We start from the raw sequence: 24992 nt of genomic DNA, 5'->3' as shown, positions 1-24992 counted from the left end.
TCGGGTGGATCGTCAGATTTAATAAGAGGGTTTGATCAAATGCTGTTCAAGCCTGTACCTGGTGTCAGGTGCAGTAGATGATAGGAGAGTCTCACCTGTTGTAAACTGGGAATAAACAGTCAAACCACTCCATCCAGATATATCTACATGACATCATGCTTTTAGCGTGATGACATCACCGGCGGGATCTCCCGGTGGGCTGCTGAGATTGGTGCAGACTTAGCTGGACCACCTCTGCTCTCCACAGGGATTGGTCGCTGTGCTGATGAGGTAACCGCTCTCTGGCTGTGGCTTCTTTATTCATGAGTTGACAGACTGCTCAGCAGCTGTTCAGGCTGAGAGCAAGACACACCAGTGGTCAGGAGAAATCTCCTTCAGAGCTTTGCTGGACGATGATGATGAGTAAAAGAACCTGAAGGCGAGCATACTAACGTGTTCGCTGTTTAGCTCATCCCTGATATGTTTTTCTGTGGTGGAAGCTCTGCACTGTCTGATGATGATGGTGAGTACAGATGCATTATGGGAGCCTGGTGTGGGGATACTGTCTGAGGTAATCTGTGTCAGAACTCAGCAGGTTTAATTTTAGAGTTTCACAACTAGTTAAAGGAAGCTTGGTTAAGCTTCTAAACATAATGGATAATGAAAAATAGTTAAAGGATGAACAGTTTGACTTTTGAAACCAGTTGGATGAATTGGTGGAGCATTTGAACCTGCTGAAGGAACCAATGAATTTTTATATATTGGAAACGGCCACTGGTTGTATATTTGTATAGTTTAAATTAAATTGTTGGATTAACTTTTGAAATCTCCTGTTGTCTCCAAAACCAGTTGATTGAACTGGAGCTTGCTAAAGGAAGCAGTCAAGGAAAACCAGTTTGCCATTTTAGTCTGGATCCATGTAGAGGACGTAGTAAAGCCTCTTAAACACTTTAGGACCAGGAACTGAACCGTCTCCATTTCAATTAAAGGAACTAGTTGCTTTTTGAATGTAGGGGCAGTGAAAGCATTTAAAAACAGTGATGAGAACTGGTAGAACCTCAGAACCAGTTTGTGGGACAATTGTGGAATATATCCAGTTAGATGTACCGCCAGGTACACTGTTGATAAACTGGATATAGTTTAGAATCACTTTGAAGGACCAAAACTTTGGAAACGCGTCATGATTTTTTGTGAGGTATATGTCCAGCTAGAGGTGGTTCTACGGGTTTAAAAACAAGTCAGAAAAACCGGGCTGGTTAGTAGGTTTGAATTGGTAAGGGTCGCTTAGAGGAAAAATCTGAGCTTGGAGACCAGTTGAAGAAATTGGTTTATGTTTATACCCAATTACAGACACTAGTGGAGTCTCCAAACCAATCAAACAGACCATGTTGATGAGATGGTAGAGGTCAGATACCAATATTGAGGAAGGTCTGTAACCATTCTGTCAAAAAATCCCAACTATTTAACCAGTTTTTAGGAAAGGCTTTAAAACTAGTCAAAGGACCCGATTGATCCAGTTAGATCTGGTTAGAAACAAGTTAGAGTAAATGGTTAAGGTCTGGTACCTTCTGCAAGAGGAAATGGAGATTTGGACTCAGTGCAAGGTGATGATGGGGGTTTATATGCCATCAGAGCCACTGTGTCCAAACTATTGAAAAGAACCTGCCTTATGAGGCGTTACTTCTAGCTACTGGAACCAGTTAAAGTCTGGATCCAGTCTGTAATATTCTTGCATGTCTCCTTGTGTTCCAGATGAAGGGCCGTACACGAAACACTCCGCCGGGTCGCGACCTCCAGATGGAGCGCTGGCCATCAGGAGGCAGAGTATACCAGGTAACAAACATTTTTATAATCAAAGTGTCTGAATCCACCAGCTGAGCTCATTAACACAGCTGAAAATAGAGCACGCTCAGAAACAGCTGATGTTTCCCATTTTGTGACCTGAAGAGGAAGATGCTTGCAGTCGCAGTTTATCTCCTCCCACCTGGAGCTGGTGTCCTACTTGTGATGTCTTTGTGCTACAATCAAAAATTCTGTGAGAATAAAAATTGCATCACTGATTTGGAGAGCCGTCAGACTGACGTCAGAGACAGCCTAGGGATGATATCGTAGACGTCAGAACTTCAGTTTTAGGTCTTTCCTCAGCTCTTAGTATAAGTGGGTGCCTTTGCTAGATTAGAAAGACTTTGAGGGACATAAGTGTACTGTGATTGGTCAAATGTATCAGTGCAGCATTGGTAACCGCCCTTAAAAATGAAACTAACCAATATTAGCTGATAAGCTTAGCACCCTCTTCTTCAAATATGGTCATTTCTTACTCCAAAAACACCAGAGCTCTAATACTGAAGCTTGAAAACACGGATTGTAGAAACGAGTGGGTGACATCGTAGAGGCTAAATCATCATATACAGTCTGGATTTCCTAGCCCAGATACCCCTGATGTTAAACTCTTTAACAAAGCTCTGTTCCTTTGAGGGAAACTTTGTGCTGCTTCCTTCAGCGTAAAGCTAACTTTAAACTAGAGCTGGGCGATAGAACGATAACGATATGTATCGCGATATAACTTTTACTCGATAGAGAAATTAAGCTATCGCGATAGACCTCGCCGCTCTTGTCCTCTTAAAAAAAAAAAAAAAAAAAAAAGGGTCAGCCAATCCAAATCAAGTAGCGCAGAGCCGAACCAATCACAGCCACAGCGTCACGTCGCGTGACTTGTTACATACAGCACAAGTGCCACGCCGCATGTGTGTTTGTTTGGGAAGCAGCCAGCGGGTAATGGAGCCAGCGGGTAATGGAGGAAATGAGTGTGCCGACTAGAAAAATCAACCGAGCGTGACCGAAGAGAAAACCAATGATGGTTCCAATGCCGGAGAGATTGTCGAACGGAAGAGCCATAGAAGTTCCGTAGTGTGAAGGTACTTCGGCTATTTCAAGTCTGACAAAAAACAGAGTAGCGTGCACTGTAAATTGTGCCGAAAGCAAGTCTGGAAATACAATAAACTGGTGCATGCGTCACATTGTGCGCCACGTTATTGTTTCGGTGAAATGAATTTCTACAATACTGTTACTGTTAATTCTACTCTCTGCAGTGTTTAAATGCTTACATATACACACAGTTACTGTCCCTCCACACATACGACTCGGTTCTGCTTCTATGCCCCAGCTTTGTTTACTTTTTCCCACCGAGGCTTCTAGACTTCTGATTGGCCAACATTTCGGCACGGTTAGGAATCTAGCGCCACCTGCTGCTTTGGCATGTTCATAGCAGCGTTTTCCTTCATTTCTGCCTTTATGTGTGGACGGGATTATTTTTTAAAACGAAAACGGAAAATCTCCGTTTTCAAAAATACCCGTGTACGTGTGGACGTAGCCTCAGTCTCTGACTGGAAGCGCTAATTCGTCATTCGGCTTTTGTCAGACTAAAGTAACTGTTACAACTGTTTGAAAAGCTAAGCTATACAACAAGGAGAGATTGAGAATTTCCTTTTAGTTCTCAGTTTATTTGATATTGACAAAAGTTAGTTTTGTCTGTTCTTCTGTAAAACAAACTAAGATTTATTTTTAGAATTAATATTTTGTTTCTAAGTGGAATTGACAATTTAGTAGTCTGTTTCGTTTGTTCTATTTTGAAACTTAAACGCTTTAGCGGCTGCCTTTTGTGTAGTTTGCAATATTTGCCTTTATTTATCTGAAAAAGTCTCATGTTCCTTAAGTACATCTACCCTGTTGAACTTATTATGGGAAATAAATATTTAAATAAAAACAAGCTGCTGATTATTTCACATTTTACTTGTGAGCAACGGCACATTTAAATCTTACAAATATAGTTATTTGGCTTATATCGTGATATATATCGTTATCGCCTGAAATGAAAAAAACATATCGTGATATGAAAAAATCTCATATCGCCCAGCTCTACTTTAAACCCCCCCCCCCCCCCCCCCCCCCGCGCTGCTGACACCAGCGCCGCTGCAGGAAACTTGTTCATCTTGTTTTTTTTATCAGAGATTTGAGGGTTTTCTATTTCCGAGTGTGAGTCAGCTGTGCCGTTTTCGAAAAGTTGAAAAGGGCGCTGCTGCTTTTTTTGTAAAGCCTCTTTGGAGGAGGAAGATGAGTGAAGAGGAGACGATGATGGTCACTGCCAAAGACTGATCGTCTTAATCCTGCCTTTATGAAAGAGGATGAACCTGATTTCAGTTTCATTACCTTATAACTGGTCACAGCCCATCGTAGCAGGTCTGATCTGAAATTCTCTCTCTCTCTCTCTCTCTCTCTCTCTCTCTCTCTCTCTCTCTCTCTCTGTCTCTGTCTCTGTCTCTCTCTGTGTGTGTTAAATATTTCATCTGTTTGATGAAATATAGATGGATGACAGAACAGAGGATGACTTCATTTCTCCTTTTATCCAGATTATTATTTATTTTTTCCATGCTTAAATAAAGAGAGTAGAAGCTATGCAGTCAAGAAGAAGAAAAAGCAAATAGGAATAATTTTTACTGGAAGAAGAAAAGAAAAAAATCCTTAATGGCGAGGAAGAGCATTCAGTTCATCCCATGTCCCTTTTTGCAGATGAGTTTCGGGGATGCACGGTGGTGGAGTTGATGAAGAAGGAGGGGACGACGCTCGGGCTGACAGTTTCAGGAGGAATCGACAAAGATGGGAAGCCTCGAGTTTCAAACCTGCGGCAGGGAGGCATCGCGGCCCGGTAATGTCTTCTACATCTGGTCTTTGTGTTTTTAGGACTTGAGCCAAAAAACAAAGAATCGCCATTGAGACTAACTTTGGAGTTGTGCCAGGTATTTTCAGTTGTTTAAAGGGATGAGCAATCTGATATAAGATATTAAAAAGACAAAACGTGTTCTACATCACTTTGTACTTAGTGAAAACCTATAGATTACATGAATATTCCACATAGTGGGCTCCAGGGGTGGCTGTAGCCTGTAGCTCAGGTGGTAGAGTGGGTCATCTACTGATCGGAAGGTTGGTGGTTCGATCCCTGGCTTCCCAGCAACCTCCAGCAACCCCTCTTTAACCAGCCTGATAATATATATTTTTCTCAGCCGTTACCCTCTAGGCATAGGTGACTGGGCTGCAGCAGGAGCCTGCAATGTACGATCAACTACCAGCTACAAAGCGACAATGAGCAAAAATGACACAGAACACTTTGGGTGACTGATTAATGGATATTGGTGAAGCAGTGGCAGTTATTAATGTTTAGCAGCATCCTTTCTGGAACAGCCTCTTCTTAAACGAACTCATTAAGGTTTGATTAAGTAAAATTAAAGCTGATGTTTTGGCTGTTTGCTCAGGAGTGACCAGCTGAACGTGGGCGACTATATCAGGTCTGTCAACGGCATCAACCTGGCCAAGTTCAGACACGATGAGATCATCAGTCTGCTGAAGAACGTGGGTGAACGGGTCGTCTTGGAGGTCGAGTACGAGCTGCCGCCTGTCTGTAAGTTCTGCCAGCAGAAGACGTGTACACTCAGCTGCACCCGGCCGGCTGCAATGTTGATGTGTTGTTGATGTTCTGGTGTGTTGCAGCGGTGCAGGGGTCAGGGGTCATGTTTAAGAATGTGGAAGTCACGCTTCACAAAGAAGGAAACAGCTTTGGTTTCGTCATCAGAGGTGAGGCGAGTTCTGTTTGTGTGTTTAGAATAAATCAAAATAAACATGGTGATGTGACCGCGTGTTTGCAGGTGGAGCCCATGAAGACAGGAACAAGTCCCGTCCCATCGTCATTACAACCATCCGGCCAGGCGGCCCAGCAGACCGGTACGTGGCCTCTGACCTGTCTGTCTGATTTTTGTCCCTTGGGAGCCTTTGTACAGACTAAAAACTGTTCTCTTTCTCTTTTACCTGCAGGGAAGGAACCATCAAGCCAGGTGATCGGTTGTTAAGCATTGATGGGATTCGTCTCCATGGCAGCACACTTTCAGAGGCCATGAGCATCCTGAAGCAGTGTGGACAGGAGGCCACGCTGCTGATTGAGTATGACGTCTCCGTGATGGGTCAGTCATCAGTGTCCCCTCCCAGCAGAGCTTAAAGCGTTAATCAGTTAACATCAGAACTGTGCAGGAAAAGGAGAAGGTTGTGGGGATTCAAGCTGAAATCTTGCTTGTACTGGTTTTGACATTTATTGTTATTAAATTTGAAATTACATTTAATGGAAAGTTTGGGTAGAGGTAGGTTGCCAGGGGGCTTACAGATGAGAAACGATGCCAAACAGTGTGCCAGGACTGCAGCTGAGCTCGAATTTGTGTCCATCCTGATATGTGGATATTAGATACAATTTTGAGATGTTCATTGAATGACAAAAGCAATTTAAAGAAGTAAGTTTGTGTTCTGCAGAACTCATTAATGTTTTTCTGTAAGTAGAAAAATAATAAGAGAGTAGACCATAAGTACACTGAACAAAAATATAAACGCAACACTTTTGTTTTTGCTCCCATTCCCCATGGGATGGACGTAGAGACCTAAAATTCATTCCAGATACACAATATAACCATCCCTCCCAAACAGTGGTCACAAATCAGTCCAAATGTGTGGTAGTGGGCACATCTGCTATATTGAGATAATCCATCCCACCTCACAGGTGTGCCACATCAGGATGCTGATCTGACATCATGAGTAGTGCACAGGTGTACCTCAGACTGCCCACAACAAAAGGCCACCCTGGAATGTGCAGTTTTGTCTCACAGCAAAATGCCACAGATGCCACAAGCAATGAGGGAGCGTGCAATTGGCATGCTGACAGCAGGAATGTCAACCAGATCTGTCGCCCGTGCATTGAATGTTCATTTCTCAACCATAAGCCGTCTCCACAGGCGTTTCAGAGAATATGGCAGCACATCCAACCGGCCTCACAACCGCAGACCTCGTGTAACCACACCAGCCCAGGACCTCCACATCCAGCAGGTTCACCTCCAAGATCGTCTGAGACCAGCCACCCAGACAGCTGCTGGAACAATTGGTTTGCACAACCAAACAATTTCTGCACAAACTGTCAGAAACCGTCTCAGGGACGCTCAACTGCATGCCCGTCGTCCTCATCGGGGTCTTGACCTGACTCCAGCTCGTCGCCGTAACAGACTTGTGTGGGCAAATGCTCACATTCGATGGCGTCTGGCACGTTGGAGAGGTGTGCGCTTCACGGATGAATCATGGTTCACATTGTTCAGGGCAGATGGCAGCTGAGAATGTCCCAGTTCTTGCATGGCCAGCATACTCACCGGACATGTCACCCATTGAGCATGTTCGGGATGTGCTTGACCGGCGTATACGACAGCGTGTACCAGTTCCCACGAATATCCAACAACCTCGCACAGCCATTGAAGTGGAGTGGACCAACATCCCACAGGCCACAATTGACAATCTGATAGACTCCATGCGACGATGTGTTGCACTGCATGAGGCAAATGGTGGTCACACCAGATACTGACCGGTTCTGGGTCCCCAGACCCCCAATAGCGCAAAAAACTGCACATTCCAGGGTGGCCTTTTGTTGTGGGCAGTCTGAGGTACACCTGTGCACTACTCATGATGTCAGATCAGCATCCTGATGTGGCACACCTGTGAGGTGGGATGGATTATCTCAATATAGCAGATGTGCCCACTACCACACATTTGGACTGATTTGTGACCACTGTTTGGGAGGGATGGTTATATTGTGTATCTGGAATGAATTTTAGGTCTCTACGTCCATCCCATGGGGAATGGGAGCAGTAACAAAGGTGTTGCGTTTATATTTTTGTTCAGTGTATGTCCCAGGAAACCAGTCAGTTTAAATGAACTGTATCAATTCTGCCAAGATGATTGGTCAAACGTTTAGCCCGAATTATGGCAGAAACATGGTTTTTTTTTTTAGGGGCACTGTGGAGTAGAGAAAATCCAAAATAAATTCAAACTTGTGCAGCTAATTTTATTTATTTATTTATTTATTTTTTATGTAATTAAAGATGTATGCTGCACAATCATTTAACCCTGGAAAAAGAACAGTTACTAATAGATACTGGAATTTCCATAACACTCATGCACATGATTAAGTCGATATAGACTTTTGATCCCAACTGTATTATGTGAAGTCCTGTTCTTGGTTAACGTTAACATTAGGAAACAGTGCATGAGAAGTATTATTTTGTATTTATTATCTGAAACCCAAAATGTGATTTTTGGTTAAAATAAAAGATCATTTGTACTTTGTACTGTGTAGAGTAAAATTCTAAAAATTTACCAACATGTGAAGAAGAGTATCATCTGAATTATAAAGATTTCAGATGATTAGTTTATTTGGAACTTTTACATAAAATTAAACAGGACCCAGGATGGAACCCTGATGAACACCGTTTGGACCGTTTGTAAATTACACGATGTAAAAACTGTAAAAACTTTGTCTGTTTTCCCTCCTTCAGACTCTGTTGCCACGGCATCAGGGCCGCTGCTGGTTGAAGTTGCCAAGGCGGCAGGGTCTAGCCTGGGTGTGGCCCTGTCCACCTCCATGTTCTGCAACAAGCAGGTCATCATCATCGACAAGGTCAAACCAGCCAGTATAGCAGACAGGTATCTAACCTCTGACCCTGATGCTGTTTTACTGTTTTAACTGCATTGTTTTATTATTATTATTTATTGATTTCACGTATTGAGCATCGTTCCAGCTGCTTTCATTTTGCCTAAAGTGGAATTTCAGCTTATTAACTAATATTACCACCGTTTTCTTATCTTATTATTTGATTCTATGTAAATTTGGTTATTTTAACCACCTTGTCATCTTTCAGCTTCATTCAGTCACACTTTAACTTCAGTATTTGTGCAGAAACTGAAATATTTTGTTGCACTTTTAACTGCAGAAATTTAACTTATGAGTTTTGTCCAAGTTCAGGTTTAAATTCTCTGTTTATTTTTGTGTTTTTGTGTAGGTGTGGTGCTCTTCATGCAGGAGATCATATCCTGTCCGTTGATGGGAAGTCGATGGAGTTTTGTTCCCTGGCTGAAGCCACTCAGCTGCTTTCTGCTTCCTGTCAGACCGTCCGCTTGGAGATCCTGCCACAACACCAGACCCGACCAGCCCTGAACGCACCACAGCACGGTATAAACGTACACACATCACATCCGACAAGGCCCTGAATGCACCACAGACCAGTATAGAGACACACACACACACACACACGCACACACACACACACACACACACACACACACACACACACACACACACACACACTCAAGAGGCCCTATAAAAGATTATGTGAAGAGAGGAGTAATCTTTTATAAAGCCGTGAAAGACACACACCTGTGTATGCATGACAGTTCCTCATCTGGCTTCCCAGTGAGGTATCTCGATGCTGTGATCCAAGCACCTGCCTCACCTTTGACCTTTCCTCTTGTCTTAACCTAAACACCCTCCTCTGTGTGTGTCTGTGCAGTCAAGGTGCAGCGTAGTCCCCGCCCCCTCCCCTGGGAGACCGGAGGCTCTGCCCCTATCCTCCCCCCCTACCACTACAACACGTACCACCCTGACCAATCAGGCGCCAGATCGCACAACCGCCATACAAACAATCCTCGTACGTGCACCTCTCTCACTCTCTCTCATGTTTTCTGTTGAGAGAGAGAGACCTTTCCTCATCAGCCCTCTCTCTTTCTGCAGCGCTCAGCCACTCCTTCTCTCCAGGCTCCATGTCGGCCTATAGCCTCTCCTCCCTCAACATGAGCACCCTGCCCAGGAACATGTATCCCACAAGTCCACGGGGCACACTGATGAGGAGGAAGGGCAAGAAAAAGGACTTTAAGAGCTCCTGTGAGTCTGTCTCCAAATCCAACAAATCTTATTATTTTATTAGCTGGTTTTAGACATGAATTCATAACATGACCAATAATGACCAACAAAATGTAAAAAAACATTACAAACCCTTAAACCATGACATTTTAATATGAGCTTGCACCCTCTAACAGCGTATGTATGACAGAAAACAAGGACAGGACTGAGGTGCTGTCACAGGACGGGAGGAAAATGAGACTAAAAAATAGAATAATCTTTGTTTCTGTCAGTGTCCCTGGCGTCCAGCACTGTGGGTCTGGCCGGTCAGGTAGTCCACACGGAAACCACCGAGGTGACGCTGCTTGGCGACGGCATCATGGGGTTTGGCCTGCAACTGCAGGGAGGAGTGTTCGCCACGGAAACGCTGTCATCCCCGCCACTTATTGCCTACATCGACCCCGACAGCCCCGCTGAGAGGTAAACACACTGACACAGCTATGATGGCTTTAAAAAAATTTTGAGAAAAAATTCTTTTGCCCTTGCTTCTCAGATTTGAACTTTCCCCCCCAATTTTCAGGTTTTTTTTGTGAAATTTGGAAATATTTAATATTTTGTCTTTATTGATAATCATGGTAACATATATATAATTTTTATTTTCTATATCGCAGCTTTGCATTTTATGTTTGCAGCACCAGTTCAAAATGCCATTACCTCATGTCCTTCTGTACAGACTCTACAGTATTGTAAGGAGAGCTCCAGTGATCAGATATTTGTGTATATATGTGTAGGTGTGGCATCCTGCAGATCGGTGACAGGATCTTATCCATAAACGGCGTTCCAACCGAAGATTCGACCCTTGAAGAAACCAATCAGCTTCTCAGAGACTCGTCCATCACTGCTCAGCTCACACTGGAAATTGAGTTCGATGTAGCTGGTAAAAAAAAAAAATCATTTTATCAGAATTGTGTTTTCATGCTTCTGATCAGCACTGAAAACTGTGCTTGTTGATGAATGTCTGTCTGCTGGGCAAAGACATCTGTTTTCTGTGTCGTCGTGTTTTGGCTGACTGACTGCCAGTCTGTGTTTGGTTCTGCTTCTTTGTAATTTGTCAGACTCTTTGTGGATGTAACGTACTCCAGCTGGTGTAAATAACCACCTACGCCTGAGTTTAATAGAACGACACAACAAGCTGTCAGTAGTGACTCACAGGCATATTGTATGATTTGTAGCTGCAGGAAGGTTAACTGTATGAGATGTCATTTACAGGACAGTCAGAGTCACTATTTAACCAAAAGAAGAATATAGACCGTGGATGTTATTTCCCAGAGAAACATAAGGCTGAGAAAATTTTCCTCACTTCCTGAAAGCATCATAACTGAAGTCAGTCCAAGGGGACATCTTCCAAAACCTGCAAGGAGCCAAATACTACAATCATTTATTTTACAAATCTCTATAATGTCATCATCTATGCTGATTGATTTTATGGAAAGTGAGTAATAGATAATCTTTACACAGGATAATTCAACAAGAACAGATCAATTTAGCTTTTTTTAATAATTAGAAGATCATCTGGATTTTCAGTTTTAACATGAGTTCTTAACAGTGCTTTGGATATTCGGAATAAAGGGACCAAGCAGTGGATGTATGTTTATGAACATGCTCATAGCCAGTTATAAACAAAGGCTTATGTAAAAGATTAACTCCCAATTTATTTTGTGATGTCCAGTCTACTGTACCGAATGGTAGCGAAGAAGCGATATAGCTATGCGTCATCTAATAATGGTGAAGTTAAATGTTACGTCACCTACTGTCAGCATCTACGGCCAGTGTGAATCTGTAGCAGTCTTTTTTTGTCTCTATCAGTCAGTGTTGATATTAACAATTAATAATCTCAATACTTCACTTAATAAATTAATAAAATGTACAAATGGACAGCACAAAAGACTTCCTGAACATTCTTAACATAATAGCTACAAAACAGACAGATGTCATCACAAATGGTGCATTAAAGATTTTTGACTTGCAGGAAAGATTTTTATGTATGATCACCTCTAAGTTTTGAACTTTGATCTTCTATAAACATTTGAGAGCATGATGTGTCCTCTAAGTTATGTAGAATCAGGTTTAATACATGGACAGCTAACATATACGTCGTACCTATGAGCTCACTTTGTGATTAATCATTGACTGTTATTGAAATTGTTTTCCACATGTCTGCTGAGGTCTCTGAGTAAAAAATATTTCTATTTCTTCCTGTATTTATAACCGTTAAACCAAGTGTGAGTAAGATTGAAACCCTGGTTCTCATCAAGCCAGGCAGGACTGTATACAGAGCGTATGATTAAAGCCTCGAACAGAAGCTTAATCACCTGATTCTGACTGAGAAGATGTTGAGCAGAAAGCCTTTATTCCTCTTCTGATGTATTTCACAGTAAATTAAACATTTCTACTGCTGAAATGTCTCCATCTTTCTGCACAGAGTCAGTCATCCCCAGTTCAGGGACGTTCCACGTAAAGCTCCCAAAGAAACCAGGAGTGGAACTGGGAATCACCATCAGCTGTAAGTAAAGAGAAACGACTACGCAAACACGCACACTAATGTGAGGTCGCTACTGTGGATGGTTTAGATGGACTTTATTAGTAACACAGCTCTGTGTTAATTATTGATTAAGAAAGAGTGCCAATGCCAAAACAAGCAACTAGAATATTATAAAAGTCTTTTTATTGTCAGTGACAGTAGTTTTATTTTTTATTAAATGATTTAATTTGGTGATTCATCATGTTTACACATCGGGGAAATTAAATTTTCATTCTGAAAGACAGATTTCATCAGACCAGATCCAGCCCGACCTCCTCTTGGGTGTCACTTCAATATTACATTTCCTGCTTTGATTTTACTTTTCCCCTTTAACATTTAATCGTTACTTCTGGTTGTAGTGGTGTAAACAGGTTTAATTATTTACAGTTTTCTGTTTCATCTTCAACTCGTCTCTTTGTGTGTCTGCAGCTCCGTCCAACAGGAAACCAGGTGATCCTTTGATCATCTCGGACATCAAAAAAGGCAGCGTCGCACACAGGTGACACAAACTATGGCTAAACTAACTCTAATCCAGCCTTAAACCTAACCGAGGCTGAACTCTACACACAGTATGTGAGGCTAAAATAAAACAGTGTCAGCTGTGTTAAACCTCAGACTGCCGCCTGTACGTGTTTGGTTAATTAGGCTAACGGTCCAGGCCTGTGCATGTCGTGGTTTGTAGGTCATGTGTTTTGGACTGTGAAGCAGAATATGAGCTAAAGGGCTTCTGCTGGCAGGTAGCATCTGTTTACTCTGCAGGACTTTTAGAAACAGGAAGCAGAGGACTAGTTATAGACCTTCATACGGAAAAGAAAGTGCCGGCGGTTTTACAAGATTTTGGACCAATTTCAGAGGATATCTTCCAGCTTCGATGTCCTTTACAAACTAAAAAAGAACTGATATTAGGTAAAATGATTGGGATTAATTTTCCCAAAATGTAAACAAATAAAGCCTAAAAAATTGGTTTAAGTTGTACCTCGTGGTTTAAACCCAAAGCAATATCTTCACTCCTATTTCATGTACAAGTTAACATATCTTCATGTAAAATTTGTAAGGTTATATTTCATATGTTGAAGAACTAATATTAATGCAAAATTCCATCCTGTCCATAAAGCAGATGCACTGCAGTCATGATTATGATAATATGACATAATAACGATCTCAGCTGACTTCTTTATTAAACTTGTTCCTCTAATTTACCTGAATGTGTTTTCAGGACGGGGACGTTGGAGCTGGGAGACAAGCTGCTGGCCATTGATAACATCCGTGTGGAGAACTGCTCCATGGAGGAAGCTGTTCAGATCCTCCAGCAGTGTGAGGAGCTCGTCAAACTGAAGATCCGCAAAGATGAAGACAACTCTGGTATCGCTTTTAAGTCTATTCCCAAAAGCAAGAGGCCGAGTGATAAACCAGCTTTCAGGGATGCCCACAGTATCATTAATCCTCCTTAAAAAGAACCTCTAGAGTCGTTCCGTGGTGACCTACTTGCCAACTTTAATAAGCTGTGGGACCTTTCCAAATTCTCCTCAAAAGATCATATTTAAAGAGCTTTAGCAACACCAACAGTCACACCTAAATCCTTTTGAATAAGTGAAAAGACAGTGGTACTTAAAAGCATGTAGGAGCCAAACTGGTGCTCATAAAATCTTCACTAATCTTCTGACAATCCTGAGATCTTTAGCATCTTTATGACAGTTTTATTGTACTTTAGAGAGTCCTGATGGGGTCCTAAACTCTCTAGATCAATAGCTGATTTGAAATCATTTGTCTTGTATCATTTTAAGTTAAACTTAAAACCTCTTTAAACATGAAATCTAATCGTAACTTGATCACAACCTGACTGTCAGGAGTCTTCGAGGACTAGAAACTAATCCATTATTCTTGAAATCTTCTTCCAAAAAATGAATGTTCTCAAAAACATTTAGGATCTTGTTGGTGATCTTCAGGATGGCCAAATTCTTTCAAACCTTATCAGTGACTCTAAGGGACCAGCACAATCTTAAGTATCTTCAACACCAACTAGAACATCCCTGAATCCTTCAGGACCCCATTCATATTTTCTAAATCGACTCGATCGTCCATAAGGACGAACAGAAATTTACTAAGGTACTACTAGAACTACTACTACTAGATGTAGAGCCGGATCGTCAACCGTCCTAAAGGACGACTGGAAAGCAAACTGTTTGCTTGAAATCTGCCATCAACTCCTCAAGGACTCTCAAGTGTCTTACCAGGGTGGCTCTTCTTTTCAAAACTAACTCAAACATTGCTGAATACTTTGACCTTGATTGAGGATTTCACTAAACTTATGGCAGACCCTGGACCTTGATAACCTTTAGAACATTTTAATGGCGATATAGATCCCAGTCAAGGTTTTCTAAATGTCCTCAGCCGCTCTTAAGGGTACACAGGGTCCTTAAGTCCCTGAAAACCTACTCAAGGTTTAAAGGAGGTGTCTAATGCTACTTTCAGGACAAACGTTGCACTTCTGGCTTAGTTTTAGCGTGTTTTAGTCTGTGTCACCACATCATCCCTTCCCATGCCATCTTCTCCTGATCATCTGTTCACCACTGACCTTATGTGGAATCAATCTTTATTGAATGTTCCAGATGAACAGGAGGTGTCTGGCAGCATCATTTACACAGTGGAGCTTCAACGCTATGGTGGTCCGCTGGGAATCACCATCTCAGGCACCGAGGAGCCCTTCGACCCCATCATCATCTCCTCTCTGAGCAAGGGGGGGCTGGCAGAGAGGTGCACGCACATGAACTCTAATTACATTACATAAAAAATAAATTACAGGTCACACCTGTAGAAAACATGTCAAGGTTGTGGATTATTTAATCACTTAATCAGCACATCTAGTTTTCTGTTCTTTTCAGCTATTTGGAGGATCGCATTTATTCACTATAAAGTGCCATAAATAGATGTTTATTATTATTATTATTATTATTATTATTATTATTATCATTAGTGCAGGCTCTATTGTCTTTAGTAGTTCCCTGCTGGTGTTATGTATGATTCTGGATTAGTATTAAATACATTCTGTGCTTAATACGGCATTTTATTTACAGAAACTCAGACACTAAGAAGCTTAGAACCAGGGTTGTTTGTGTAAACGCCATCTTTATGTCAAAGGTCGTAAACAGAGGAAATGCTAAAGCTGGCTGCCTAAATCTGAGGGATTATGTTTAATGATGTATAAAATAAGAAATACAGTATCAGCGCAGGCCATCTAAATGGTCTCACTATAAAAAATTAAGGAAATTTTAAATAAGAAAAGATTTTTCATCTTTCTAAAAATAACATCAGTGACTGGAGGAATGAAATATGGAGTGAAACCGTGACAGACATGATAAGCTTAGGATGCCAGATGAAGTGGAGAGTGTCGCCCTCTGCTGTTTAAAAATAATTATTTTCCTCATCATCAATTGGGTTTTCACCTCTTTCCTACAGAAATGATTCTCATTTCTATTTTGTGTATAAGTATATTTGTGTTTCCCTGAGACTGTTAACTCAGTTCCAGTCTTCTTTAAAGTCTTGTCAAGTATGATTTTTGAGTTGCTGAACCCTGAGTGTATATTTCTGTGTGTTTTGGTGTTGCTTACAGGACTGGTGCGATCCATGTAGGCGACCGTATTCTTGCGATCAACAGCAGCAGCCTGAAGGGGAAACCTCTGAGTGAAGCCATCAGTCTGCTGCAGCAGGCGGGCGAGACGGTCACGTTGAAGATCAAGAAGCAGGGAGAACGTACGTAGACGCTTTTTTCACACCATAAACACCGTTCATAATCACAAGCATCAACAGCAAATGCAAAACACAAGGAAATGAGATTCACATCAAGAGCCAGGCTTGTGTAGTGTGTCTCATACAGCTTACTTAACCAGTAACAATCACTCAGTAGCCTTTATAAACTATTAATAAAGCAGAATAATTCACGACCAACTGTTTCACCAGCTTTGGACATTTAATTGTAACAAATATGTCCTGATATAAGAGCAAAATAATAACTTATAAGTTTTGTTCTTGCACACAAGCAGCCCACAGACTGTTTTCTAGTCCTGATCTTACAGCAGCTGTGTGGGAGTTTTCATTTTAAACAGAAAGAAAAGTAAAAGCTTTTTGATCGTGCAGTTACCTGTACCAAACTGCCAAGCCTTCTGCTGTGAAACCGGCTGCACATGAAAAGGAAACCTCCTTTTACAGCTCCATGGCTTTAAGATGGCCTCAGAGAGACACATTGTGCAGTGGCTGAATGCATCGTTCCACTTCAGCGACTTTCTGAAGCCTCTGTTCCCCCTCTGTGACTCAAATGATTCAAACATCAAAATATCAGCACCAGTTATGATCTTTGAAAAAAAGAAACTGACAACCCAGTCTCCCTCCTCGGCATCAACTTTCCTTTTTATTGCTTTGTGTTTTATCCAGCTTGAAGTTGTGGCGGTGGTTTGGATGTTAAATCGAACAGTCAGACTTTAAGCTTTAATTCAGGCTGTTTGACAAAGTTAAACATTAACTGTTCAAGAATTAGAACCATTTTTATAAACAGTCCTCCACAGAGCACATGTTGAATATAATTTACCGTAATTTAAAGATTTCATTAGGGAAGTTTTATAACCTGCACTTTTATGCCATCGCTGCTGTTAACACCTCATGGAGAGGTTTGAATGATGGTCGTTATTTGTACAGGTCATTAAGTGGCTCCATAGTTTGGTGGTGCAAACTAGCACCCAACAAGCGAAAAGTCCCCTTTTCAGTCCCTTCTTTTCTGTCTGGAAGGGAATAAAGCTCCCGAATCAAAGATGCAGAGCTACCCATAACACTGTGGCGACCCCTTGCGGTAGGGGAAGAGTTGAACGTACAGCTCATTAAAGGGACGGGACACAGTGTCACTTCCAGTGGAGTTACAGATTTACACATTTATATTCACGAACGCACATTGGTGGTTTGACAAACGTACTCCGTCTGTCTGCAGTGTCAAGCCCAAAGTCTTGCGTGATTGGTTCGGGTCTGGGGCCAGGAGTGGGGCCTAACCTGGAGAACCAGGATGGGGAGGAGGAGCCTGTTGTCATGGTTGCACCTCCGACAAGCCAGAGAGCATTCAGCACACTGCCGTCCGTGGACAGCGCTGTGGAGTCCTGGGATGGATCCAACATGGACAGCAGCTTCACCACCCCAGGTAGGGACCGACCTCTGACCTCTGCTGACCTCATTAATGCCTCAGTAATGAAACACTTCTCCTTTGCTGGTGTGTGTAGCTCCTACTTTTCAGTCGTCACTGTACAGTTTCCACGAGTGGCGCAGCGCCAAGACAAGCAACAGCCAATCATCATCTTCCACTCGCCAGAGAGCCAATCCACTGTCGGATCTGGGTCTGAATGACGATGATTGGGACCGGCCACCTCTCGGAGGGTGAGAGACTGAGTGAACGGCACAGTGAAAAACATAAAAACTTGAGTAAAGAAAACTGTAATAACCTTTGTTATACAACAGACAGTATTCAACTGTTCCAGGTTTAATCAAGCTGTTTTCAGGGCTTAAAGTACTTTGATCAACACAATTATTCAAAACTGTTACAGAGGAGGGAGAAGGATTAATATGCTTTTCATACTAGTTTTGAGCAGCCACTTATGCCACATAGTGATTTCCAAATTTACTCAGAATGCAATTTTTCAAGTTTTCTCCCATGAATTATCAGATACAGATGAAATACTGAGGGTACAGATACTCGATCCTCCTCCTCTACATCACAAACTGGCGCAGTTCACTGAAACTATGACACTGATGCTCAAACTGTGTGATAAGATCAGTCTAAACAAACTCAGCTTGCCTAGTATGTGTATACCCTTAAACCCAGAAGCACATCAGAAGAGAGGCCTGAAGATGGATGTGCACGGATACATTTTGCAGCATATCTTTTGTAGCTGTTAGCATTCCTCATCCAGAACAATGGAGTATGTAGCACTGAGCTAACAGCAATAACAGTAGTGTGTCTTTCTGCAGAGGCTGTAATCTGCCCAGCGGTCTAATCTCTGACAGCAGGTACCACAGTGACCTTTGACCTTTAACCCTTCACACACAGTCTTCTGTGACACCCAGTAACCTCCAGCAGATACCCTCACTTGGTGACCTTTAACCCCCGCCACACCGATATCAATACCTGGTGGATGTGTATGTCATCACTGCCCATGCCCCCTCCTGTTAAAAAAACACTCTCCAGCATGACCACTAGCTTCCTGTGTGTGTGTGTGTGTGTGTGTGTGTGTGTGTGTGTGTGTGTGTGTGTGTGTGTGTGTGTGTGTGTGTGTGTGTGTGTGTGTGTGTACCCATCATGCTGACTGGTTGACCTGTTACCTTTCCCTCTCAGGTTTAATGTGGGACATGATGGGACAGAACCAGACCAGGAGGAGAACTTCTGGTCTCAGGCTCTGGAGGACTTGGAGACCTGTGGACAGAGCGGCATCCTCAGAGAGCTGGAGGTGAGGAACGCCACGAAATCTACTATAGTGAGAAGTGTTAGCAGTAGAAGAAGTATTTACAGTAAGAGTTGAGTATTAGCAGGAGTAAGGCTTCTGAAATTTTTATTCAGCAAATGAAGAATTCTCAGATGCTAATGCCTTTCTGCATCGCCCTCTGGTGTATGGATACCAGCACCTACACTGTGAAGTTTGATAGGCTGGCTTTTCTCAAAGAAGATATAGAAAAAATGTTGAAAAGATGATGGATTAAGGCTAATTTTTTAACCTTCTGGAGTTGAGTTTATTTGGTTTTTGATTTTACTTTCAATAAAATCTCACATGTATGTCTTTACAGTTATTTTCCATTTTGACATACTGTATTAACACAATTGACCTAAAATCACACACACAAAAAAAATCAGAGTTGCAACAGTTAGACTTTATTAGTGTGAAAACCACAAACATTGAAATGCAAATATAAATTGTAAATTTCAAATTGTACAAATGTGGTAGTTATTTACATTAAATTCCTGTCTACCATAAGACAAGGGGGCACATCACAGGCCTGACACCTTGAAGGTGTAGAAACTCCTCCTGTGGATCACCAGGAGACAGCGTTTACGCTGCAGTCTGCCATTGGTGGATTGTTGACTGGCATCTGTGACATTCAGTAGTCGTCTCAATGTTATGACACACAAAACAAAAAAAAAACTACCCTACACACTAAGAACTAGTGGTGCAACGGATCACGGCTGATCCGTTATCTGAACCAATCCCACTCCACGGTTCGGCACGCACGTGATCCGAAGATTCAAAAAAGTATGTGTATGGTGCGCGTGGTCAGTCTGTTAAGCAATAGTTATGGTCAGCGAAAGCGGTCCAAGTGGAGGAGCAGAGGAGTTTGCGGCATTTAAGCAGCCCTTTGCTGCCCAGTCCAACCGGGCTAAAGCTATTACAAAAGCTACTGGGGTGTTTAGCTGCAGACGGGAGGCCGTATTCCGTTGTGCAAAACAAGGGGTTTAAACTGTGATGAACGTGCTTGAGCCACGCTATGATATCCCGTTGCGCGTCCACTTCAGTGACAAGATCGTACCCAGGCATGTATGAGCAGGAAAAGTTTAAAGTTATGGCTGAACTGTCCCAGGCATCTTCTGTTGCCCAACTACAAATGGGTCGACCTCCAGGGCAACGGAAAGCCACGTGACCGTGACCGCTCGTTATATCACAGCGGAGTGGTAGATACAAAGCCCTGTACTGCCCTATATTGCACCTTAATTTGTTTTTATATAATTCCGTGGAATGAGTCTTGAGTTGAATGTTTTTAATAGGCAAAAAATACTTAAATAAGTTAATAAGTAAATGTTAACATTTTTTTTTTTTTGCTGATCCGAAAATTGATCTGATCCAAACCGTGAGATTTTTGATCCGTTGCACCACTACTAAGAACACAGTCCAAACACACTAAGTGTCATAAATCTCTGTGATAGAACTGTCACTGTCCTTAGAAAATCCCATTTTTATAGCTTCTTCCTGCACTAAATATGAGGACAGTTTTGAGGAAGTATGGCATAAAATATTTATCATAACTGCGGTTTTACTTTGCTGATTAACACAATTTAAAAACTGGTTTGTAGGTTGAAGTCCACAATTTCAGCACAATTTGAAAAAGACGCTCAACATAAGTGAACTTTTTACAGTCTTCATTAAGCATTTTTTAAAAACAGATAAACTTTTTGTGACCCATACACCACACTGTCACAAGTACTTAACATTTGGACAGCAAGCCAGATCAAGTCTCCCCACTTGGCTTTGGAGAAGTTACAGTATAGACCTTCTGTAATAAACAGTTGTAGCATTCCTGTGCCCAATACACTGCACTGTTACAGGATGACATTGATATTTTGATCTGAACAGCAACACAGGCTGGAAGTCTGTAATGAGCTCAACTATAATGCTCTTCTTATCCACAGAAACACTTAAAAACCACATCACACATCCACAAGAATGAAGACAAACCAAATATAGCTGAAATATTGATCACTTTAATTATTGAACTGGACAAAAACTGTTAACACAAATAATCATGTAGTGATGTGAACACTGATGAGAGGCTTATTGTTCAGCCCTGAGGACTGACAGTCAAAGTTTAGTCATATTTGTCCAATTCATGCTGAAAGAACTACATGTTTATACCTTCTCTGGCACACAGAAGTAAAAAAGAGACTCCTTCTCTTCCAGGAGTCTGGAAAGGAGACACACCTCCTCACTCTGGTATTCCCCATCCTCCCTCCCCTGTACTAACTCCTCCTGTCCTCCTCTTCTTCTGTCTCCTCTAACTGGACCTCCAGCGTTGTCAAACATCTGACATGTTTGCTGGTTTTGAATGTGACTCTAACTGCATTCTAACAGCAGACCATGGTGACGTCATTGTGACATCTTAGTGACATCACCCAGCTTCCAAACACAGTCACATGGCAGAGTCATGTTGTTGCACCAGGCATGGCAGTTTGAGCAAGGCATGCTTGGAGAGCTTGCGCAAGGCCTCATGGGTAGTTTTTTTTTTTTTTTTTGTTTTGCCAGTCATGAAGCAGATCTGTCAGTCATGCATGCGTTTGATGAGTTCTTGATTCTGATTGGCTGAAGTGGGCATCGGTTGGGAAGTTTAGCCATTAAAAAAAAAAGGGTGTGATGTGGAAAATAAGCACAATCATCAAACATTGACAGTCAGAGAGTTGAAATCCTCTGGGTGAGCTCAAAAGTAGAATCTATCTGTAGAGGTCTGTACTACGAAGCAGGATTTATGATTAGACAGCTAACTTCAGGTTGAATGCTGAGCTTTCAGAGTTCATGTCTTATTAGATTATGTCGGCTATGCTTGAGATAAGAGACCTGCATGTACAAAGCCTTAGTCTACTGATCAATCAGTATTGATTCTTAGAAGATCCCTCACACCTTGATGACTAGTATGTAGTTTTTATTTCCCTGACCAGTAAGAAAAATGGAAAACTGCCGTTTTAAAGCAATTTTATTTTCCTATAAGCCTTAAATAGAGTAATATACACTTACCAGACACTTTATTAGGTATACATGTTCAGCTGCTTGTTAAAGCAATTAGCTAATCACCCAATCATGTAGAAATGACATGGTGCATTTCTACATGTCATCAAGATGACATTAAGAAGTTCCAACTTGGACTTCGAAGAATTAAGATAGTTCTGCAACCAGGTAATAGCAAGGTTTACCTAAAAAAAAGAAAAAAAAATGTGGCTGGTGTGTGTTTATTATAGAGAGATCATCAGCTCCTGATAGGTGTTGTCAAACTTACTGCTAGGTTAGAAAATTCCAGTTAATAAATATTAAAATGAAATCTAAAAGCACTGGAAAACATAATGACACACTGGGAATATAAAGAGTGTATGCCAAAAAACTCCCCCAAACAGTTTACTGTATAGACCTGAATGGTACCAATAACCACCTTCGTGTGGCTGCTTGCTGATATCAGAGTAAGCAAAGCCAGATTTTCTTTGTTATGTTGAACCTGCTTCATATTACAGGCCATTAAACTGTACAAAACAAGAGATCCTGTCAGTAAATATGAGTTAAAACAGTCAATGGTGACAACAGTTGAGCCTGCTCAAAAACAGCAGCAGATCCTAGGAATGGAAATTCAGAAACATCAGTAGAGGCACAGTAAATAATAGTGATGTATGATTAGAAAGAGGTCCTTTCCTGCCACCTGGGTTCAAAGGCAGCAATCTTTAATTACCATGTTTGCTATTTATCTGGTTCTGATTGGATGTTTGCGCTTGCTGTTCTCTGATTGACTCTCATAGGCTACCATCATGTCAGGCTCCACCCTCAGTCTAAACCATGATCCCACCCCTCTGCGGAGCACACTGGGACGCCAGGCGAGTTTCCAGGAGCGCAGCAACTCCAGACCACAAGTACATGCCGCTGACCTTTAACCTCTCTCTGTGATATGTGTTATTTTGTGAAATATTGATTTTGAAGACAACTTTCTTGTGATTGTTCTCAGGTGACTCCTCGATCCAACACCTTGCCCTCTGACCCTCAGCGCCGAGCCTTCGCCATGAGGAAGATGAGACAGGAAGTAAATGACATCCTAAACCAGAACCCTGTGGAACTTCACAAGGTAATGTTTGGCCTGTGTTTGCTCTCTTTAGGGAGTTTCACAAACCCTGTGATCCTTATTAACTGACAGGTGTGTTTTTGTACTCATAGCTCACTCTGGAGAAGGCGACAGACCTGGAGGATTTTGGTTTCAGCGTTTCTGATGGATTGCTGGACCGCGGCGTCTATGTTAATAACATCCGACCCGGAGGCCCAGCGGAACGGGGTGGTCTCAAAGCCTATGACCGAATACTACAGGTACAAAAATATACCAGTTTCACTAATCTCTCCACAGCCTTCAACTCTTCATTTCTTGGTTTAAATTAAGATTTCTTTTTTCTTACAGATTAACCATGTGCGGACCAGGGACTTTGACTGCTGCCTTGTAGTTCCCCTGATTGCAGAGTCTCCAAACCGCTTGGAGCTTGTAATCAGCCGAAACCCTTCCTCCTCTTCCTCCTCTACCCTGATGGCCAATCACACCGATGGCACAACCAACAGCAGCCACCCCTCTCAGCCAGTTGGCAGTGACCTGGGATCCTCAGAGCTCTCTGTTGGCCAGGGAGAGGACAGTGGTCCAATTAAGTGGAGCCAACCAGGAGATGGCTTTGGGACAGGGATTGGGATGGGGCAGGTTACAAACAATTCCTTATAGCAGACAAAAATTATGTCACACTGGATTATGTCACACTGGATTCAACCACACCAGACTGGAGAGATCGTGAGGAAAAAGGGGACAACAAAGTTGAATCAAACTGATTTAAAACTGGTTTAAACTGGTTCGGAGTAGACCGCCCATGGTGCTACACACACCCTCTGGATGACCTTTGACTACTATAGTTTGACCCTTGAACTGCTAAAGCAGCCTGAAAGCACAGTGATGGACTGGAGCAACTCCACACCTTTTAACCTGAACCAGTTCTGTATACTGGTATTACTAGTGTCACTGGAACCAGAATTCTAATGATCCTATTATAGCCACAACTGGGGCTACTGGCCTACCTGGTCTAAGATTAATAGTTATTGGTCCTTCTAGCCCAGAGCCAGTGCTACTGGTTCTACTGAAGCCACAACTACAGCCAATAGTCTTAACGGTCTACAAGCCGAGAAATATATCCCTATGAAGTCAGTGCCGCAGCCAATGGTCTTACTCTTTTAAGATTGATGGTTACTGGTTCTAGAAGCCTAGAATTCTAGGTTGAAGACACATGGGTTCTGGAATTATGGTTCCAGGTTCCACCAAAGTCCTACTAAACAAGCACCTGAGCCAATAGTCTTAGCATACCAAGACACACAGGTACTGGTCTTAGTGGGATCAGGACAATGGCTATTGTTTCTAGTGAAACCAGAGGCTAATCTAGTTGTCTTACTGGTCAAAGCATGGTTCATGTTTGTGGTCTCACTGGCCAAGGAACTATGGATACTGTGCCATTGCCATGGCCAGTGCTTGGGGAAGTCCATCCTGGATCCTGGGCCTACTAGAACCAGATTTGTGGCATTTGGCCGAGATCCACAGCAGCACAAAGACTGATGGGACACTAGTCCAGATACCGAAACCTGCTGATGGGCATAACAGTTGCCAAGGAGACTAGGGATGCTCTGATCAGTGTCTACATCTGATGATATTACTGAACATATACTGATTACTAAATCCTTATGCTTGTGTATAAGAAATCCTTATGAAAGTCTTCTATTTGATATTTAACCAGCTGAAATAACTGGTCCTCAGTACACTAAAAATTAGATTGTTCAGAATGCAGAAGACGGTAAGTCTGAATTTACTGAAGGTGTAACTTTTCCAAGTAGTTATGCTTGACATTGGAAGGTTGATGGAAAGGTAGTTTTAGGCACTGCCCCACATAGAATTAAAGAAAGAAGCTTTCGAACAAGAAGGTACAGATCCCACAAGAAACCGGTATCAGAAGGTTGGTTTAAGAGATGAGAATAAAAATGGTTCTGGTTAACTGCAGGTTTTGAAGAAAGGGTATAAGTGGAAATGACGATAGAAAGAGAGTTCGAGCTCAAAAATGGTTGGGATTAGGTGAGGTTTGGCAAGTATACAAGGTTGGATTCATAAGGTTATGATGAGATGTAC

General features: G+C 42.1%; 1 protein-coding gene across 13 annotated transcripts in view; it reads left to right on the top strand.

Moving 5' to 3' along the window:
• The window catches only part of grip1 (glutamate receptor interacting protein 1), a 65304-nt gene extending 40563 nt beyond the window's left edge, over positions 1-24741 (top strand). For 3 of the 13 annotated variants that reach the window (XM_080292070.1, XM_026146159.2, XM_080292064.1), the window contains exons 2-26: positions 1732-1812; positions 4546-4681; positions 5286-5431; positions 5521-5604; positions 5676-5751; positions 5842-5987; positions 8388-8535; positions 8892-9061; positions 9399-9536; positions 9620-9769; positions 10021-10207; positions 10519-10664; positions 12210-12290; positions 12738-12807; positions 13525-13670; positions 14918-15062; positions 15919-16058; positions 17284-17487; positions 17567-17720; positions 18312-18350; positions 18676-18787; positions 22600-22710; positions 22803-22919; positions 23009-23155; positions 23244-24741. In XM_080292070.1, the coding sequence (XP_080148196.1) occupies positions 1732-1812; positions 4546-4681; positions 5286-5431; positions 5521-5604; positions 5676-5751; positions 5842-5987; positions 8388-8535; positions 8892-9061; positions 9399-9536; positions 9620-9769; positions 10021-10207; positions 10519-10664; positions 12210-12290; positions 12738-12807; positions 13525-13670; positions 14918-15062; positions 15919-16058; positions 17284-17487; positions 17567-17720; positions 18312-18350; positions 18676-18787; positions 22600-22710; positions 22803-22919; positions 23009-23155; positions 23244-23552 (3383 nt within the window). In that variant the 3' untranslated portion in view covers positions 23553-24741. The remainder of the gene's footprint in view (positions 1-1731; positions 1813-4545; positions 4682-5285; positions 5432-5520; positions 5605-5675; positions 5752-5841; positions 5988-8387; positions 8536-8891; positions 9062-9398; positions 9537-9619; positions 9770-10020; positions 10208-10518; positions 10665-12209; positions 12291-12737; positions 12808-13524; positions 13671-14917; positions 15063-15918; positions 16059-17283; positions 17488-17566; positions 17721-18311; positions 18351-18675; positions 18788-22599; positions 22711-22802; positions 22920-23008; positions 23156-23243) is intronic. The other 10 variants (XM_080292067.1, XM_080292065.1, XM_080292068.1 and 7 more) reach the window with 5 other exon arrangements.
• The last annotated feature ends 251 nt before the right edge of the window (positions 24742-24992 follow it).

This window comes from Astatotilapia calliptera, chromosome 17 (assembly GCF_964374335.1).
Source record: "Astatotilapia calliptera chromosome 17, fAstCal68.1, whole genome shotgun sequence".
Lineage (NCBI taxonomy): Eukaryota > Metazoa > Chordata > Actinopteri > Cichliformes > Cichlidae > Astatotilapia > Astatotilapia calliptera.
Note: the sequence above shows the minus strand (reverse complement) of the source record. Positions and strands in the feature narration are given on the sequence as shown.